The sequence below is a fragment of the Physcomitrium patens genome, chromosome 18, assembly GCF_059467195.1.
Source record: "Physcomitrium patens ecotype Gransden chromosome 18, ASM5946719v1, whole genome shotgun sequence".
Classification (NCBI taxonomy): Eukaryota; Viridiplantae; Streptophyta; class Bryopsida; order Funariales; family Funariaceae; genus Physcomitrium; species Physcomitrium patens.
The window spans coordinates 602,903-624,409 of NC_143427.1; the positions used below are offsets into that span (position 1 = coordinate 602,903).

Sequence of the window (21,507 nt, forward strand, 5' to 3'; positions counted from 1 at the left end):
ATTTAGTTAGTTTTTAGCCTAAAATTTGAATGAAGTCCAATAAGATTTCAACTAAGATTAAATTAAGATTGAATTGAGATGTATTTGAGATATGTTTGTAATCATTCTAATATTTCTTTAAGATTTCTTATTATTTCTTTGGAATTTCTTTGAGGTTTCTCTAAATTTGATTAAAGCTTGTTTAACATTATTAGTATGCTATTGAAATTAGGATTTTGTTGTTGTAATTTCTATTCTACCTTCTACACCATGATGACCAGAGCATTCTCAAGTAAGACTTCACGTATTATGACAATGCATCAATAGCTTATTAATTAAATTAATCATATGGTACATATATAAAAAACTTGCTTTGCAAGATAAGATATGTATCTTGCAAAGTTAACATATTTTTGAGGTCCTATAAGACATCGCCACATAGCTTTTAGTTAAGAGTATATATAGAGGCAAGAATGAAGCCTTCTTCACTCTTGTCAATACTTTTTTAGTTATTAGTCTTGTTTCAAGTTTTTCTAATCTACTTATTTTTGGCAATAACCATTCTACTTCAATATTATATCATCTTTGAGTGACTTTTTAGTTCGTTTTAGTAACACAAGAGTGTATTGAGGATTTTTTTTTTCAAATTCATTTCCTTCATAATAGAGCTTGATTTGTTAGAAAAATCTTTAAAATTTTGATTTTGTTCTATCAAACTTATCGGGTATACAAATCCATAACCTTATTGTACTTATAAAAATAAAACTTCCTAAATTTGATTGTAAGGTTAATTTACTTACTTGCTTCAATTTTACAATTTCTTGCCATAGATTCTGAACTTCTTTCATAGGCATAAGATTAGTTTTTTTATAATTACTGTTGGTGATGCATAAAATTTCTTCTCTAAAAGTGTTGAGAAGTTTGTGAAGATTTGCAATAGTTACAAATCTATTCTTTCTTCTACTAAGTGTAGCATCTATGATTTTTTATTTTATCCCAATCAACTTAATAAATCTACAAATCAAATTAGAAGAGTATAATCCATAACTTTTAATATTAAATGAAAATTTTGATAAAAAAAGATAATCTACTTTTTTTAAGAAAAAAATTGGTATTAGTAAATTAAATAATTTATTTAAAGATGGATAATCTATAATCTCCAAAATATAATAATAGTAATAAAATAATCTACTCACTTTTAAAACAAGATAAAAACAATAAGTTAGCACTTTTTTTAAACTATCAAGGACATGAACTTCAAAGAATTTAAATGTTAGTACATTCTTATATCACTCAAAAAAATCAAAAAATCACTCAAAGATGATATAATATTAAATTGGAATAATTATTACTAAAGAAAAAAACAATTAGAAATTTTTGAAAGAAGATAAAGTACTAGAAAGGATTTACTCTTGCTTTCATATATACTCTTAATTAAAAGCTACGTGATAATGTCCTATAAGACCTCTAAAATGTATTGACTTTGAAAAATACATATCTTAACTTCTAAGGCAATTTTTATTACATATGTGCCATATTATTAACTTGTATGGCAAGTTGTCAATATGTGGTTAACTTATTGACCAAGTTTCTAACCTATCAATCAATTACAAACTTATGTAAAGTCAAAATTGAGTCTATATAGCTTCTAAAAAGCTTCTCTAGAAAATATTATAAAATAAATTTACTTTCATCTACTTCTATTTAATTATATGGATAATTATTAGAATAATTAAGTATCTTTGTGACAACTTAGCTAACCCGATATTTTGTAAAGTTGTGGCAATTGTAACTTTGTCTCAAGATCTCTGCCACAAGATGGCTCTTGATTGGAGAAGGCTTTTCTATTAGAGAATAGAAATGTAAGATTTAACAAGATAGCTATTACAACCTTTGCTCGAACTAGATTCTAAAAATGGCACAATATTTTTTTTTTGTATGCCTAAAGATTACACATGCTTAAAAAGAAATATACGACCATCAAAAAGCTTATAAATCTAACAACCCTCAATATTATGTAGGACGTTACATTCTACAACACCTTCCTTGCACTTATCAATGATACAAAAGTACAAGAAAAAAGCATGTTCTGGAATATGGGCAGTCCATGCACCATCACCAAGAATATGTCCTAAGACATCCTAAAATATATAATAATCTTATAAATATAGTACCAAAGATATGAACATAACCTCAAAGAAGGCTAGTTCAACCTCAAAATAGTGTTATATTGAGCATATCAAACCACATTATAAGTAGCTATAGATATATGCATAGAGCTACAAAAATATAAGTAATATTCCTCACATAAGTGCCTCAACAAAATAGAGACCAAATTCAAGACCATGTAGGCATAGGAAAACATCTTTTGCAAGGTAATATGCCCTTCAAAGTAGAAACCGTTCTGTCATTGTGACTTCTTTCTCAGGGACCTAGCCAATTATTTTCAAACCATGTAGACATCCATCACACACCAACCACCATCTTAAGTTGAAAAGAGAAATAACAGCTCACCTCAACAAAGCATAAAATATATTGTGCCCAATGACTTAGGCACATTCCACCTTCCTACAATGATTTAAAGACAGAGTCGCAAACTTGAGGGAATATGTTACATATCTAATAATAAAAGATATCCTATTACAAATCATGCATGGAATTGAGCCTTTAGAAGAAGATTAATTGTCATAGGACAAGCAACTAAACTTTTTTCAGAGATGCATTATAACACGCACAAACGGCACATCACACATAGCTTATGACAAACAACTTTAGTAATACCTATTGTTGTATTATGTGAAGCCTTACTTGAGAATGCACTAAGCACCTTGTTGTGGAAGATAAAAGGAGTATTGCAACAACAAGATTCTAATTCTAATAGAATCCTAAGTAACTCTAATTAAACCTTAACAATATTAATCAAGCTTTAATCAAATCAAAAAAAAAATTAAAAAATTACAAAAGAAGCATGAAACCACGTACCTCTCTAGGTATCAATATTTGGTAATTTGAGATAATTCTTACTTGAACCTATTGATAATTTTCTTCTAAACATGTCTATATCAATTACTTATAAATTGTTCACTTAGATGCCTTGAATATATACAAATATCTAAAAAGTGGCTGCAAGGTTCTCAATTGGGTTTAAGTATCCAAGTTTTTGACAATGTCATGAAGGTAACATGGCTATATGGTAAAAAATGAATACATGGATGTTGTTATAGAAGGGCCTAGTAGAAAGATGTAAAAAAACAAGGATAAATGATAAGAAGGTAATAAAAGGTTTAGTCTTAATACTATTTTTTAAAGAAGATGCTTCTATTTTCTTTGTAGGAACATAAATGCCTCAAATCAAAATAAATGAAATAAGTAATTGAAATGGAAATTTTTATTTGGCGCCCCTTACGTTGTTGTGTTATGTAAGAATGCACCAAATGTCTAGTTATAGAAGGTAAGTAGAAATACAAGAACAATCCTATCAAGTCTAATAAAATCTTAAATAACCTTAAGTAGACCTTAATAATCCTAATGAAACTTTGATCAATTCAAAATAAATTTAAAAGAAGTTATATTAGAAACACAAAGAAATTCCAAACTAATTTCAAAGAAAAATAACAAGAAATTATAAAAAAATATAAAAATAAATCTTTAAAGAAATAATAATAATCTTTTTTAAAATATTATAAATAGAAATATTTTTTAAAAAATAAAAAACCTTAAAGAAATTCTAAAAATAAAAACTTCAATATAACCTTAATTAAAACTTTAATTAAACCTTGACCAAATCTTAGGTCAAATCCTAATTGAAACCCTAATAAAATCCTAAAACTTAGATAAATCCTAAACAATTCTTAAACAATCTCTACTCAAGTTCTAAACCAAATCCTAAGCAAATCCTAATCCTAATCAAATCCTAGACCAAATCTTTGGCCCTAATCAAACTATAAACAAATCTTAAACCAAATCCTATAGCAAATTGGTACTTTATCAAGTAATGATCAAACCATTGATATCAACACAAAATTTGCACCTTTCTTAATATCTTAGTTAAGAATAAGTACAAGAAAGATGAAATCAATCACACTTATCAATTGAGAGAAATACAAGATAATCCAATTAGATATTATATAGCTTCTTGCTCCAACTTGAATGTTGAACTTCTAGCACCAATACCTCCTTCTTTAACTATTGAATTGCTTTTAAATTTTATCTTAACACTGAAAATTGAGTCTAATATCCATACAAAAAAAATCACTTCAATCCAAATAACAAATTGCTAAAGATCTTAAAAATACTCACTAACTCTCAAACTCCAATTTTTGAGACCTTAACCTACACAAACCTTCACACACTTTGATTTAATTGTTTGATTGATCTCAAACTTTGTACACACATTTATAACTAGCACACCAACACATTGCCTAAAATTCACTTGTATACTTACCACAATCCTCAAGAAATCCTCAAATTTGCAAACATGCTTTTATTTCTCAAAATCTAAACCAATCAAGAATATCACTAGTTTTGAAAATCCCTCAAAAATTCAATATTGATTTAATTGATATGAAATAAAAACCTAAAAATCTCTCCTCAAGTCTGCTCTCAAATTCTTTTTTCCAATCTACCAAAGAACTTTGAGTAGATCTTTATGCCTTAAGAACTGATTTTGATACAAGTTGACAACCGGTCCTCTTCGACCCTACGTTGCCCTAGCTTGTGAAAACTAGCCTCGTTGAAACATATATGCACAAGCCCACAGCCATTACCATCAGCCTGAGATAGAGTTACTGCAACTACACCTTGCATAGGGACAACGCAATAATGCGAATCACGCCAACACCAGCTACCCAGGCGGGTCGTCTACCAGATGATGACTGAAAATATCATTTTCAATCAAAATGTAAAGGAGATCTCTCCGCTTTTAATGACACCAATTCAAATTGAAATAATAGGTAGCAGTTCGTCGTTTTTAGACTTGTTATTATTCCAAAGGCTTTTCGTAGGATCATTGCTCAATCTGAAGAGAAAACTGTGTCCGTGAGGCACAACGTATCGAACAAGTTGATATCAGTCTATCCAGAGTTCAGCGCATAACCCAAGTGGTAGTGAAGTAATTTCGGGACAGATACTGCAATTACCTCGACAATGTTTACGTTATTACTCAGGTTCGTAAACTAACTCTTACCAACGCCTTTCTTTGGCAAAGGTATGGTGCATGAAACACGCATATTTGTAGTTGGATGAGTAAAAAAATCTGGTGTTACATATGTCGATTTGAGTTCATAGCGATTCGCAAAAACAGGATTGCAATCCCTTCATTCTCAGCAAACCATATACCTCTTTGCGTTACTTAAACACGATGAAGGAAAGCATGAAAGTTATCAAAAGGTATGTAGACGTCATATGACTATCCTGACAATGACGGATATAGCGAATTGGCTGTGGAGCTGCAAAATTGAACAAGCAGCGACCAATCAGAAGTTACAAGCCATGTTCATGCTTTACGCCTGAGCATCTAAAAGGGAAGGGAATAGCACGTCAACCAGTGCAGTATGGCGTGTCCTTCCAGACTTCTGACCTCTTTATTGGAAAAGATCTTCAGTATTCAAAGAACAACCGCGGTTTCGCCACTTCTCCTCCCAAGCACGGAATAGCAAAATATCAGTGGAGTTCAGGCTACTGAGCACATCAACATCTCCAGCGCCTTTGGTCATTATTCTTCATTTATTGGCTGATCGCATGTCTGTTCTTGTCATCATCAAGAATCTTTGCACTCTCGTTGTCAGCAGGATACTGCGAACACAACCGTCAGAGAGACGTAAACATTCAACTTGTTGCAGGAAAAGCTCAGTCGATGCAGGCAAGGATTTTTGTAGACTTAATTCGAGAAATGTATAATTTAGCTTCAGGTTCACGAGCAATCATGTCGCATCTTTGATCAAATGTGAGTTACTTCAGGTGTACTGCCCTACTCAAATCGGACTTCGTCTGTCCCAGGAGGTTAAGAAGAATTAACGCTTACAGAATGAGGGAGTTTCAGCTCACGTGAGCCTGTGATGTGCGCCGGTGATGATGGTTTAATGCAAACTTCATCTAAACAAGAGGAAAGTGTGTGCAAAAAGCCTTCTTCAAATATTCTACCAAATATTATTCGGGACTTCATTGCGAGAAAGTATGAAGCTGAACGCATACTTAAATATCCAAGTTGTTTCTCATAACATTCTACCAGTCATATTTTATTGGTTATATGTGGGTTCATACGCAGATGCGGTAAAATATTCTTGATTCTTATCATGTCCTTTGTATCAGCGTAGTTCAAACTTATCGCACTACATGTTGCGCGACTTTTATGCTTAGTCTTGCGTTGGACGAAGCGCACAGTTGTAGTCCATCCTGCATACTTCACATGTTGAGACACCAGTTACTACCTCGATTATTGATTTTAAATTTTGCATTTAAGATTCATCAGAAGCATTGAAATCAGTGCACCCTCCACGCAAGGAAACGTGGCACATTCACTCGTTCGAGTTAATGTAGAAAGTAGCAAAACGTTTTGAACGGATAGCCATTTCTTTAGAACAAATTCCATTCGTGTAGCTGTCCTGAGCAGAACAGAGCTGTCCAAAATCTACACAACACAAACTACGTACAAAGAAATATATCATGTCAGATTTATAATCATGTGTTCCGAATCTTTTTGCATCGAAAATAATAAATCTGACATGATATGATATTCCAGCAAGCACTGTCTCTTAATATATCTTTGCTCTAGTTTCCGAGTTTCTGTTGTAAAGGCTGTCACGTGATTTCATTACTTGCAAGGAGTGAGTGTTTCTTCGCAGCTCGTTGATTTATTTATTTATTTATTTATTTATTTGTGTTTTGTACAACAGGTCGATAACAAATCAGTCTTTCTCATGGTATCTGACGACAAATTCTACCCATGTGATTTCATATAATTTATTTTTCTTTTCATAACAAGCAACGATAACCCCCGCTGTTATGAAGGCAAAATACTGCTCGTTTATTGATCTGACATCAGGTTACCCTATAGCATGTGCCAAGTTCACCAGAAACTTTCGAAGTTGAAACTGATAAGCAGAGACTAAAATTTCTGCCGCAACCCAAAAAATCCATGAAAACACCTCCGGAAGACTGTACATATCTTATCAGTTGGAGACTGGCTTGACAATTGGAAAGAGAAATCAGAGGTTAAAAAATAACTTGAGAGTTTGCTTTGTATCAGCGTAATTCAAACTCAGGGTCAGAAACACAGTGGAAAGCGGCTAGCAGAAATCCGATTGCCAGGAAGCGGCAATCGCGTAGGGCATGGAATTTTCAAAGCCACGGAAGAGGTTGCAGTCGATTGCGATGATGGTGTGCTATCTTACTCGCACGAGATTGATTTGAACAGAAATTCAACACAGTTAAGGAAGTGACCTGCCTGCCCTCATGCAGCGTCGTTTACTGACTAGTGAATAGAAATGATCTGCAGCTGCTTCCGAACTATGAAGCGAGTTCGTGCGTCTCAATTTCCCCCGACATCAAGACCGTCCCGAAGATATAAACGGGGGGGGGGGGGGGGTTGTCAGGGAAAGCAATCCTTGGATTATGTCGCTGGTGTTATCAGTGCCCTGCCAATACACACAGTAGGCCCTGCAACCGTGGAGGAGAAGTTGGCGGAGGTGGTACTGCAGAATGATCTCGAGGAAGATGAAGTGGCGAGGAGGAGGAGGAGGAGCAGTCATCAGCTGATGACGGTGAAGATGCATCTACAGTGCGATGGGAAGTGCAGGCGGCTAACAGAGAAGTGGAGAGGCAGCGATGTGCATGCTAAGCAAAAGTATTACAAAAATGCAACATGAACGTGCCCAAACATTGAGAGACGTGGCACTTTGTGGAAATTGTTACAGCTAGATAAGTCCCAGCTTGCAGTACAAACAATATGGTATCATTCAACCCTTCTCTTTTGGAAGTGGGATTTAGTTCTCTATTAAAACAAGACCTAACATATCATTGAAAACTAGAAACTTATTTCTAGAAAGAGGTTTTGTGAAGATAACTAGTGCAATCTACTTTGTGGAATAATATTTCAATACAATCTATCCTTTCTCCACAAATTGCTTAATGAAATAATGTTTTATATTCCAGTAGTGCAACTGCCAAGCTTTGGCAGTAGTAAGACAGGAACAATTCATTTGTAAAATATTTGTCTAAAAAACTTTATCCACAAAATTCATTCAAATTTTTCATATATGGTACTTGTGCATCTAGGGTTCTAATACCATGTTACAAAAATGAAACTTCATTAATACTGCAAACATGAATGTGCCAAAACAAGAGAAGAGGCAGCACTTTGTGGAACTTATAACATGTTGTACAGGTCCTAGCTTGCACTCCAAATGATATGATATCATTCAACAAAAAGGTCCAACAAGGGAGTATGAGGAGGACAGAATGCACCCACCTCCTCTTTGGATGGAGCACAAAGGCTTGAGGAAGGAAGGAATGGGGAGGATGAAACCCTCAGAAGCTGCAATTTGAGTGACCAAGAGGATGGATGTGCAATGAGGGCACTCCCCCCAAGCACCACTCACTGCCTGTGTTGTGGAGTTGTTGATGTTGAAGCCTTGCTTTGCTATTGAAGCCTTGCACCCTCAATGGAAGCAAGCCCTTATTTGTTGCTTTCTTTCACATATTCCAACCCTGTATACCACTTGTCATGTACCTTTCACATTCTTTTACAGCTCTTTCTTATTACCATCCATGGTGACCTTCTCTCCTATCATCACAGTTGCTACCAAATTAATGCTATATATATATATATATATATATATGCATTGATGTTCTGTCTTCCAATGCTGCAAAGATTTTTTTTAATACTCAATAAAATCTTTTGACCCACTTAATAATTCACCTTCCATTTTTTATATATTTTTTTTGCATGTGTTATTGTATTATAAATTCTACAAATGAATATATACCTTTTACTTTAAAGTATGTTCTTCCAACTAAATTTAAAATATAACTATTTATCTTCAGTTGCTCAGTTGAATTAAAACTACTCTAATGGAAAAAGGATTTTAGATAGTTATGTTTTGGAAATTAAATGTGTTCCTATATCATACCCAAACATCATCAAACCCATGTAGCAAAACTAATTTCTTTGGTCCTCATTTAAAAATATTCTCATATTGATTTGATGATCCATTTACCTTGTAATTTTGCTCATCTCTTTCCAAATAGATAACCATAATAAATTGAATGATTTTTTAAATCATATGCAAAATCCTGGCATTGGGATATTTTTCTTGCATCTAGCCAATGTTGTCTTCTAAAAATGAAGTTATCTCTTTTTGTCATCTGCTTTCAAATTACAAAAACAGATATATTATGCTCATATTTTAGTATTAAAAACCCAAGGTACCATTAAGTACCATATGAGCAATAGTACCATTATTAATCATGAGTGTTGGTTTTTAACAGCAACAACAATGTTGAGCCCTCCATTAATATTTCTCTCCACCTTCTTCTGTCTAAAACTCACCTCCTTTCTCTCTTCCTCCTTCCAACACTTGAAATTTTGCTTCATCTTTATCTATTTCTTCCCCTTCAGCACAGAACCCAGTTCCTTTCTCCCTCCCTTGTTTACCTCACACCCATATCCATTTTCCTCCTCCTCAGCATGAAATTCTAAGCTTGTCTCTGATTTGATTGTAATGAAGTATTTGTTAAAGCTATATGTGATACATAATTGAGGATGATAAGAGTTTATACACAGGCAACACATGCATGTTACAATGCCCTAGAAAATAATTCATTGCCCAGGTTTCTTGTTAGAAAAATCACAAACTCTGGAGAATGGGAAAGAAAATCAAAAGGAGGAGGAATATGGAAGGAAGTGTTGAACAAGAGTACCATGCTCTCATATCCACAGCACCCTTGATTGAATGCATGGGGATGGGATTCTTGTCCTTCCCATTCCTACAGAAGTATTTTGCTTACCTTTGTAGGCTCCTAGTTCAAAATGGAACTGTCTCACTCTTTCTCATGGTCCATCACCAGCAATAATACATACATCATGACCTTCATGTGGGTGAGGGAGGGTGTGGTAGTGTGTCAGAGGTGGTGCACATACCCCCATGATTTTTCACCTCTGACATTAATTGTAAATGAACCAAAAGCTGGAATTATTTTCTCCTTTTTGCATTAAGAGGACGGGGGTATGCAGGTGAACAAGTAGCACAGGAGCAAGAAGAAGGAAGAGTAATACATGTGTCTGCATGTGGACATTGTATCCTTCTTCCAGAAATCCACCCCCATTGGATCCCAGCTGCCCACACTCTCTCTTTACCATGTTTGGACCAGAGGAGGAGACCTTGCTGGTATTGTGGTTACAATATCTACTTTCGTGTCCTTTCCTCTCCCTTGATTTGCATGCTTTCTTTTCTTCTGTTGCAGGGTCTTGGCAGCCTCTTGGTCTACCTCCCTCCCTCCCTCCTGCTCTGTCCCTCTTCCCATTGGCAGTGGTCCTCCACAGCACCCTTCTCTTCTCCCATCATTAGCATGCCATGCACTTCCCAATCCAGCTCTTCTTTTGGAGGAATCCATTCAGTTCCATACAAAACATTGCAGTCTGGAGGTCTACCTCCAGGAGCTTTCAGTGGACACATGGTGGGGCTCAAGACTCAAACCTGAACTCCCCATCCCAGTTCCAAATGCACAAGGCTTGTCCACCCATACCCACACCACCCCCAGCAATGGAGAGGGCATTCTGCAAAGATCATACTCCTGTCATTGAGATTGTTCTGTGGAATGGTCTTCAAGGGATGATGAGATTCTTTCCAGACTCTCAATGAGAGCCATTCACCATTGGCCTCACATCATGGCATCGTTCATTCTCTCTGGTACTCCATCTCAGTCATCGTTTTAAGAGATTGCTCAGCAGAGTTACTGCAGTAAACTTAAATGTGACAGCACATTTTTACTCCCACTTGTCCAGTGGAGCTGCACTTAGAGTCTTTCACATTCTCACCTGGCATTGTGAACAACTCCTGCACTAATTATGTGGTAGCCTCATTTAATTGATCTAACAAGGTTATCAAGTTTCAGTAAATGTGTTGAGTGGAACACTAAAACAAGGAAGCACAAATGACAAGCAGAATCACAACACAAGAATGGTAGCCTTTGGGAAGGGTTCTAGCAGGAATGTAATCCAAAAGGATTAAGTTATGCAGGATACTCAATTTAACACCTATTGATTGATGCATGCAAACATTCCTAACATGCACATCTCAGGGTATTCCAACCAAGAAACTCATCTGTCTGGTGATGTGATTTTTCTTCTGTTCAGCCATGAGAATTTCAACATGCATCCAAAGATTCCTTCATCTTCAATGGATGAATGGTCTTTTAACATACTCAAAATTCATTGTCTTGTGTGAGGAGCCTTTTGTAACTATTTCACAAAAGGAGAAGCTACACAGCCACATGGTAACTACACTGGAGTGAACATGGATTGGAAGCCATGGTATCATTTTAAGTTAGTTGGTATTGATCATGAATAAAAGTAGAAGTGGCAAGAAACATGAGAGGAAAAAAGATGCATCTGATAATGAGGAAAAAAATCTCAACACATACTTTTCAAAGTGTGCTGTTAAGGATTTTGGGAGAACAAATAATTGTAATTTTAGTGATTTGCACCTGTTTAAGGTAAAAGCATGTGATGTCCTGGTAAGCATGATCATGGATGAATACATGACCATGCAAGTGATGCATCTGATAGGCAAAAAAGCTGAGGGGGATGCATGTCAGGGGGTGCAGAAGAAATGGGTTATTGCTCCAGAGTGTGAAAAAGATAAGGAAGAGGAGAGGTGTGTCAAGGTTTCATTCAAGGGCGTCAGGAGAGTAGTTAGGAAGGAAGGGGCTAGGCAGGCAGGCAGTGGAGGGGGCTAGTACCTGGAAAAGAGTAGAAGAAAGAAGAAGCAGGAGGAGCAGCAGGCAGAAGAACAAGAAGAAGACGAGCAAGGGAAGGACGAAAAAGCAAGGCCGGTGGCAGGCTGTATAATGGCAGGCAGGGGGGCGGGCAGGGAGGGAGGTAGGGGGCGGGTGCGATGGGGAAGGGAAGAGAGAGAGAGAGAACGGGGGCGGGGACAAGAACAGCCAAGGCCTCTCCCCTCGGCACTTGCACCCATTATCAAGCCGCTTGCTTTGCAGTTCTTTCCACTTATTGGTTCACACACACTCCCCCCCCCCCCCCCCCCCCGAACCCCACATCCCCATTCCCCTCTCCCTCACCTGCCGTCTATGATCTGCTCTCCCGCCCTTCTCTTCTCTTCTCTGCTTCTTCTGTGCTCTCCCTGAGTTCTACTTCCGGAATTATTCCCATCTGCGTGTGTTCTGCCTGCCTCCGGTCCAGTTCCACTGTGTGTGTTTCGCACAGAGTGGATATTGCTTTTGGCCCATGGCAGTCGTCGAGTGCGCACGCTTGACGATCGCCTCTTAATTTGTTCTTTTTTAAGGTCTAGTTACTTCCATGATCACCGCTTCATGGTTACGTGGTGCAAGGGTGCTAGTGCGAGCTCGGTAGTTGAGGTCTGTCGATGATCTGTGTGGGAGAAAGCTAGTGTCTCATTCGTTCTTTTCTAATCTGCAGAGTGTCGGCATTGTTGAGGAAGTCGAGGAGCCAGCTGTTTGGAAGTACAGGCTGAGCACCAGGATATTCGAACATCTATACATTCAGGCATCTTATTTCTAATTTGTTATTCATTCATGTCTTTCCTGGAGGGCAAAGGACGGCAATGGACACCACCGACCTTCCAAAGAAAAAGAAGAGGGTGCGTAGAGATTACTCGGGGTGATAATAACTTGCCCTCGAATTAATTTTCTTGGTTTTTTCTCTCTTAACTGCAGAGAGTGGACAGCTTCGAACTTCTTGGAGGTCCTCTATACGGAACCTTCAAGTCGCTCCTCAAATAGGGGATGTTTTATCCGTCATGAGCAACTCCAATGTCAGTCGTTTCCACTTCATATTTGAGCTAATCATATTATGGGAATGAGGATGTTTCATTAGCCAATGGTCCCCGAAAATTGACACGGTCATCTTCAGCCCTGGATGGTTTTTGTACCAAAACTGCAAGGGAGAACTGGACTAGTCCAAAATGCATCAATGTGAAGACTCTAGGACGAAGATCAGGAGTCCTCTGAGACCGCTTGTTACCTTCCAGGTAACTCAGGCAGTGATGTTTGATACTTGTTTTTGAAGGAATATTTCAATCTTTCCAATATATCTCGGCTAGGGTTGAGTTTGTGTTACGAAACACTCCTTTTATCCCCCTTCTGTAAATTTCGGGCACTTCTCATTTAGTTTCTCTGCAGTGATGCCAACATTTCTAGTAAATATGTTCGTGGTTTCATGGCTCGTTGCAGACCCTCCTATCAAGCTGCAGCGGATGTAGGTACATTTTGCGGTCTTGACGATTGTTGATCCTGAAATTGCTGATTCGTTCCATGGCAGTTATCTGTGCGAATAATGGAAACAATACAACTACTTACTTCGGGAATTTCCGGTTCCTAGAAGTGTCCTGCCTTTTGCAATGTGGAGCCTCGAAAGCCGAGAATATGGCTATGGCAAGTTTCAATTTGGCATCGAGACCATTGAGTTACTACCAAGACAAGAATGTACCTTGAGCTCGCTGTAGAGGATTTTGAGCTTGCTGCCGAAATCGAGAGAGTTACTATGACAATTTCAGCAGGTGGCAAAATCATTTGATGCAATCATACCCTTGAAGATGATATCATGGATAGAGATTGTTAGGCTCTTCTATCTGAGTACGTATTCCTCAATTTTTTCCTTTCTCTCCCTTTCTCTCATCTTTCTCCCGGCTCTTCCACATGTTAGCCGGGTTTCCCTTAGCAACACAAGGGTGACTGGGAAAGTTTTGAGACGATCAATTATGGACGCACACTGTCCGAAACCGTCCAGGATACAGACTGACATTACCCATCTTCGAACTTCAGTCTCCGAGACTATAACTGAGTAATTGACGTTATTGTCTTCAAATTTTTCCCAACTACTGCTACCTGGTTGGACATGATAAGGGTGCACATCTTTCTTTCATCGATTCAAGAGCATGTGCTGCGATCCAAGGGGTGAGGAGCTTGCGGATTTGTGTTGGAAATTAAGAATCAAACTTGAAAAACAGAGAGAGGATGGGGGTTTGCTATTCCAAAGCAGGATGGCTTGGAACCAGCACTGAAAATTACACAGATTGTTCGGGGCTAAGCACCAGCAACTCTAAGTCGTTGATCTACGAATCGCCACGATGGTCAGCAGACACAGGGGATAAGGGAAAACTCGCGACCCTATTTTACAAGAGACGAAGACGAAATGGTGGAAATCCAGACCTCTTCACAGCTCGCTTAGAAGGTCTCCTGGGCGGAATCCACAATCTTCACATGAAGCATTCACCTGGAGACATCACATTTGCGTCTTTTGTGGGGACACCATTCGTAAGGAACTTGGAGACGGAAGGCATGGATGCTCTTGCAAGATCATATGCTATCTCCGCTGCCAAAGCGTCGGCTAGGAACACATTCTTGCTCTTACAAGAACGGGACCAATCGAAAACTGTGGAAGTCTATGCACCGAAGATTAAGATTCAGACGCCAGACATGAAGTCGATTGAGATTGAAGTTGCAAACGAAATAATCATTGTTGATCAAGATGACGACGAAGGTGAACTACATGACGACAATGATTACGGCAATGGTGACATCGAAGAAGAATCAGAGCTAGAGAACGTTGAAGGGGTTCAATTAGATTTTTCTGAAGATGACGAGATTATGATACTGACTGAACATGATTCCTCCAGTGCACAGGGTGAAGATTTGAGTTTGTCCGAATTTTCATCATCTGCTCATGAGGACATAGATTTAGGGGCGCTCTATAAAGCTCGGATGCAGAAAGTAGAGGCCAGGTCTTTTTTTGAATCGTGTTTTCCAGCAACAGGCCGGTGGGCCTCAGTGGTGAATGCTGCTAGGCAGTCAGCTTGTTTACCCAGAAGCCACAATACTCCTGCTCGAAATAAGTTCACTGAAGGTAGTGAAACTGCTGCGCCCCCGTTGCATGAGCTTCTAGAGTTCAAGATCCGGCATGAAACCCCCCAGGAGATTTTGTCAAAGTTGCACCTTACTAATGAGCCTGACTACCATCGGCAATTGATCTATAATGTTGGCCGATTTTCGGGCAGTGATCGGACATGTTCCGATGCCGGACATGTGTGCGTGGGATGTTGTGTTTCGAGGGCGAGCGGCAGATATTCTGACAGCGAGACCTGCTCCGAAGTTGGACATGCTTGTATTGGTTGCTGTGGATCAAGGGAGGATCTCGCCATACCCGTTTCTATTGCGACCCCCAGTCAAAGTGCGAAGAGCGAGACATGCTCTAGCTCAGTAATTCAAGTTTCACTTGAAGGCATTGAGGATGACGTAAGGGAGCAACTTTTTACTGTGCCCATGTTGACTCCGACCCACGGCCTGAGAGTGAGCATACCCAAGCGGCAAGAGCAGGCAGGACCTTCTAATTTCTGCAGTACTTTTGAGCATCCTGTGATGGTCGAACCATCAGAGCAATTAGATCGAGTTGATTCTGATCTGGATGCATTTTTTTCATTTCCTACCTCTCCATCTGCAAAAGATCTGGAAGAACTTGGCTCAGGGCACATTATTGAGGAAATGAAATCGGCTAAATTAGAGGAGGAGATGGGACTGAGGCGATTCCTACATCAGCCGGACTACGAGGCTGAGGAAGAATTGGAGGGGCCGAGGAATCGAGCTGAAAGCCCTCGTGGTGGCAATGCACTGTCGAAAGGAGCATTCGGATCTCCATTTCCAGTCCTCGGTGCCAGTGGGCGGACGACGCGACACGTCTTTGACAAGAGGCTGAAGCTGTTCTCGTTGGAACGGGCAAACACTGCAGCTCTTGCCAAAAAGCACGCGACCAACGCAAATGGAGTGCTTACCAGCAGCTCCGACTCTCATCTGGAAACATCACCCAACAGCCAGTTGAATCGGCAATGGAACACACATGAGTTGGATGAAAACAGCTCAGATTTATTTGAAATCCAGGACATGCAGCCCATGCCCTTGAGAGCGACGACGCCGGGTGTTAATTTTTCTTGTCTTGCTGCAAAGAAAAGCCTAAGCTGCAGTAGCCATGCTGCATGTGGGGGATCAACTGACGTGGGGTCGTCTGCACCTCCTTGCAACTCAAGTGAGTTTAAATCTTCTCCTAGCTTTTGTTTACCTGTATGAGTATGGTTTGGTTTCTTATTGAGAAAAATGCTCCAGTCTTTACAGAGGCCTTGCCAATTAGCTCTCTGATTGTCTGTACGCTATGAGCTCCTAGACGTGGGTCGTTACTTGGCGATTTCGGCTTTTGCCTTAGTTCAGTCGTACTACGCAGGTCGCATTTCACGAGGTGACGAGTTTGTTGATGTGAGTCCTTCAGCCTAAAATGATCTGAGCTCAGGAAGAGAAGTTACCGTGACATAGACACTATTTAGCATCAGTGGAAAAAAACATCGTCTGCGAATTGTTGTGTTTATTGCTCACTTCACTTATTCCGTCCTTCGTTTCCTTCAGTCAACGATCTCCTCGATCCTGAGATATAACTCTTCACTCATATTTAGACCGAGAAATTTCGTCCTTTCACCTCGATCATTGCTTGAGTGAGTCGAAAGCAGCATAATGTAGAGTGGTGAAAATCCATTCAAAATATGCGGGCTTGCGGCTTCACCTCGTTCTACCTTGTTCGAAACAGAGATCATTTCCCACATTCTGAATTTCAGACTAGAACGATCTGGGCGCATACTTCTTCCAAAAGCTTTAGAGTAGATTTGTATACTAATTTATAACATATGCCAACACTGATCCCGTTGTAATTATCTCACGACCATTCAAACCGGTAACCAAGTATAAGGTTGTTTGGAACATGCCCACCTACTAACAATTGACAATGTATGGAAAGACAGGCCAAATTAGGGAGCGTTAAAAGTGGGGATCTCGCCAAGTCATGACACATGTCCTAGAGTGCGATGTTTTCAAGCAGTTCTTTGCAACAACGACCATTATGTTTCTGAATGTGAGCTAAACATTCCTAGACACCGAAAAATCTCTGCTAATGGTATTTGTGAGAGATACAATGTGTGATATTCGCTTCAAAGCTTCGTAACGTCTTCGGAGAACTTGTTCACAGCCTACATTAGAGCTATCATTCAACTTGAGTGTAGTGATTGTTTTCGATTATTCTGAGAGATAATGAACGTATTATTTTAAATTTGTATTTTTAAAAAACTACATGGGCGATGGAGCCGTAGTGGTTCGTATCTGAGGTTGTTCAAACTTGTCACTTCTATAGCTTACATGACTGGGCAATACTCATTGTCCACGACGCTGCGCTCCGTGCATGCATGTGGTTTCGTCTGTAACAGCCCAATTAACAAACTCTTCAAATACCTTGTAACTGCACTGTGATTGATATATCTTGAAAGTAAGCTTCTTAAAACATGCCCGGTAAGGTCTTGTGAGCTCAAAAATCAACTTTCATGCATTAATATGTGTGATATGTCGTGCTACCCAGATGTCCTAAAACATCAATTACGTGGAGCAAACGCCATGCGGGAAGCGGATACTCGAGCAAAGATCTTGAGGGAGTTGGCCACAAGGAAAATGAAGTCTCATCAAAGAAGATTGCCCAATGCCCATTCAGAAACAACCAAGCAGTCGACTACTCACCAGCGCAGGGGCGTTTTCGTGACGGTGCTGAGTTTGCTGCGCCGAAAGAATTCTGACGACAACCACACCGCTGGTGTGAGTGGAAATCTGCCCGTCATTAAAACATCCCTTGCTGTGGGCCCAGTTCGCCCTCTCAATGCTAAGATTAATCCCTCACATGGCTTTGAGATTGATGGCAAATCCATCAAAACGCTGAGCCTAAGGGATGTACTTGAAAGACAAGAAAGGCAGAGCAGCCAATAATGGTAAACAATTGCAGTTACGACTATAGCGTCTGGAAATACTTACTGCGGCCATTAAGAAAGCGTGTAAACGAAATCGCATAAGTGAGTTGATCTGGCAGACCAGGAGCTCGTTATGCACACAAATGACATTACAATAATCATACATAGATCGGCGTGCTCTCTTGATAATAACATATATTCTAGGTTGTCCAGAAGGTATACTGAATGATGCAATGTATGAATTGAAAAAAAAAAAAAAAAAAAAAAAAAAATGGTGCCGTCCTGACAGTATCACTTGTTGCATGTTAGGATTTATGATGTCTGGTGTTAGGGCCTGACTAACTGATGAATTTGGAGGTAGTTAGCATGCCTATCTAGGTCCTACATGATGTTTTGCAATATTCTTGGGCTTCAGGCAAGGGAAAATCTGTGCCCAGTATTCAACTGACTTTGATTGATTGTAGTAATTTACTTCAATGCTTACATTCATTGTGGTTTATACACACTGCACAATTTTATTTTTTATTTTTTATTTTTTTGATGAGACTATCGGTGCAGAAGAAATTCAGCAGTCTCAACTGCTTCAATGGCTCCAATGCAAGCTGTGTAGCCAATGTTAGGTCTGGATCATGAATTAATTATTAATTTCCTGAATCAGAAAGTTCCAATCTTTTTATACAATTTGTTGTAAAAGTATATATGATATATGATGGTGATATGTAATTTTTTTAAAGAATAATTTATAATATATAGGTATGAATGCCAGTATAGATTGCAAGACATGTTTTTGTAAATTTCAAGAGGTTACTCATGAAATGATGCAAGTTACATAGCAGGTCACAAAAACCTGGGGGAACAAGGTAATTAAAAAAAGACATTCTAATCCAAGAACTTCAGGTGGTTTAAGTAAAATACAAACATGGACATGCATACAACATATGTGTTAAACATATTTTTTACTTACAAGATATTGCTGAAGTTGCTTTCAGGACATGAAGTACCTCGTGCTAGTTCCTTTTGTGAGTGAAATGTTGGTAACATTGCAAGCAAGTACTTCAAAGATTGGTATCATGGACATGAAGTACCTCGTGCTAGTTCCTTTTGTGAGTGAAATGTTGGTAACATTGCAAGCAAGTACTTCAAAGATTGGTATCATGAGCATAATAATGATGCTGAAAGTATAAAATATGAATAAAACCTTATCTAAGTTTGGCCTTCTAACATGGGCATCAAAATATTATCAAGGGAACAGAGCAAGATGGAGCTCCATATTTTTAAATGAAGAAGAGAGGTGCTATGAGGCAATTGAGTTGTCTTACATAACCTAATATTGCAAGATTAATGAGTGCCAACCATAGAATAGTATATGAACAACTTTTTTATTTGTTTTCTAACATGTGTTGCAATTGTTGCTTAAGAACATTTCTTCATTTTTACCTTGAAAGTAGGATATAAATAGTGATCATGAGCAAGAGTTAGGATTAAGATTTTAGCATCTCAATGGATTCTAATACTTATGCAAATGCAATTCGAGTCAAGCTCAAGGTTGTCTCTCATGAGTCAATAGATGATATACTTGGCATCTACTATCATAGACATATATATATTTACTCTAATAATTACCTAAATAATATGAATAAGAAGAAGTACAATAAAGTAGGTATATTTGATAATATCTTATAGAGATGCTTTATACATGCGGCTTTGACTTTATATATATTTGTAGTTGATTGATAGATTAGAAACTTAGTTAATAAGTTAGCTACATCTTGTACATGTTGGTAGCTTGTGGTACAATCTAATTATGTGGTGCACATATTAAAAATTTGCCTTATAAGTTAAGACATGTGTCTTGCAATTTAAACATGTGTTGGAGGTCTTGTAGAACATTGCCATATAGTTTTTAATTAAATAGTATATATGGAGGCAAGAGAGAAGTCTTTTTTATTCTTATCAATGTCTTTCTAGTTTTTAGTCTTGTTTTAAGACTTTCTAGTCCTTTATCTTTAGCAATATCCATTCTAGTTTAATATTATATCATCTTTAAATGATTATATAATCTTTTTAACACCTAAGTATATTGATTTTTTGATTCTTTGAGATTCATGACTTGGAAAATTTGACAAGAGAACTAATTAATTTTTTTTTGTTTTGTTTTTAGAAGTAAGTAGATTACTCCATTTCTATTGTTGTATTTTGAATGTTGTAGACTATCTACTTTTAAACTAATAGTTTAGTTTTTTAACATTGATTTTTTCCTTAAAAAGAGTAAACTATCCCTCTTTGTAGAAATTTTTATTTGGTATTAGAAATTATCAATTATCTTCCTCTAAATTGACTTATGAGTTTATTTGAGTTGTCTATGGAAGGAAAAATTATGGACGTTACTCTTAAAAAAAAACAATAATAGGTTTGCAACTATTATAGATCTTTATGAGTTTATCAACACTCTTAGGATTAAAATCTCACATATTTTTAATGTAAACCATGAAGGTATTATTCTTGTGCTTGTGAAAGAAGACAACAATAAAGCTCAGACTCTACATTAGAAAATTGTGCAATTGAAAGAAGAAAGTAGATCAAGTTCACAATTAAATATAAGAAGCCTTGGTTCTATAAATATGAAGGAAGCAATGGTAAGTAGGTCGGAGAAGTTTGACAAAACAAGATCAAAGTTTTGAGGATTTCTACAATAAGTGAAGTTGTATCTAAGGTTGCATCCTTCCTAATACCTAGACAAATTTATTCAAGTTGGATTCATAAATACACTTCTATTTGGAAGTGATTTCTCTTGGTTTGCATTTTTATTTTTATTAAAAAAAAAAAAAAAAAAAAAAAAAACACAATTCTTTTATGATTTGAATGAATTCTTAGAAGTCTTTATGGCTACATTTGAAAAAAGTGATCAAGAAAGGGTAGCAAAGACCAAAGTCCTATCTTTACAACAAGGATCATATTCAACCACCATATGTATTGCTAAATTCCAAAACCTTGCTTGCAATGTGGATTGAAATAACAAAACTCTTATCAATTGATTTTGATATGGCTTAAAAGATAATATCAAAGATTAATTGTTGACAATACAAAGAGTAGACTCATCAGAATAATTTATTACTCAAGCCATTGCATGCAGCAATTGACTCTTTAAGAGATGCCAAGATGTTGTATTGTGTATTATATTGTTAATCATGAATACAAAGAAGCTGAAATTCTGGAAAATCTCAAAACTAGTTTTACTATTTCATTGTGTGAGAAAATTTTGTTCACAATGATAATTGTAATTCCTAGACTTCCTTTCATTTGATTGAGAATGAATCAGCATGAAAGATTTAAGAACATGCACAACTAGATTCAACTCAATAGTAAGAATAACAAAGGGCAAGCATCACCATGGAGACACAATACCACACTTATTAATTTGCCTTGCCTTGCCTTGCATTGTGGGCTTGGTTGAGTACTAAATATAATTATAAACAACAATATTGGTCAATCCTTCCCACAATGGCAG

At 37.6% G+C, this 21,507-nt stretch overlaps 1 protein-coding gene and 1 long non-coding RNA gene across 10 annotated transcripts; one reads left to right on the forward strand and one right to left on the reverse strand.

Annotated features, from left to right (window-relative positions):
* Window positions 1–8,107: 8,107 nt before the first annotated feature.
* On the reverse strand, window positions 8,108–12,238 carry LOC149987419 (uncharacterized). The gene is made up of 4 exons (XR_016498207.1): window positions 10,253–12,238; window positions 9,527–9,684; window positions 9,195–9,342; window positions 8,108–8,685 (listed from the first exon to the last, which is right to left on the reverse strand). It is a non-coding gene; the product is annotated as an uncharacterized LOC149987419 (long non-coding RNA).
* On the forward strand, window positions 12,229–18,488 carry LOC112295481 (uncharacterized). Of its 9 annotated transcripts, none has more exons than XR_002973651.3 (4): window positions 12,229–13,205; window positions 13,408–16,252; window positions 17,009–17,122; window positions 17,621–18,488. XR_002973651.3 is itself a non-coding variant. In XM_024547156.3 (3 exons), exons 2-3 carry the CDS (start codon window positions 14,191–14,193, stop codon window positions 17,020–17,022), a joined length of 2,076 nt encoding a protein of 691 aa, XP_024402924.1. In that variant the 5' UTR covers window positions 12,229–13,205; window positions 13,408–14,190; the 3' UTR covers window positions 17,023–17,495. The 9 variants fall into 9 exon arrangements, 5 of the variants coding, with proteins under 5 accessions (XP_024402924.1, XP_024402923.1, XP_090100355.1 ...); XR_016498206.1 differs by having other exon boundaries at window positions 13,496–16,252; XR_002973650.3 differs by having other exon boundaries at window positions 12,230–13,205; window positions 17,013–17,122.
* The last annotated feature ends 3,019 nt before the right edge of the window (window positions 18,489–21,507 follow it).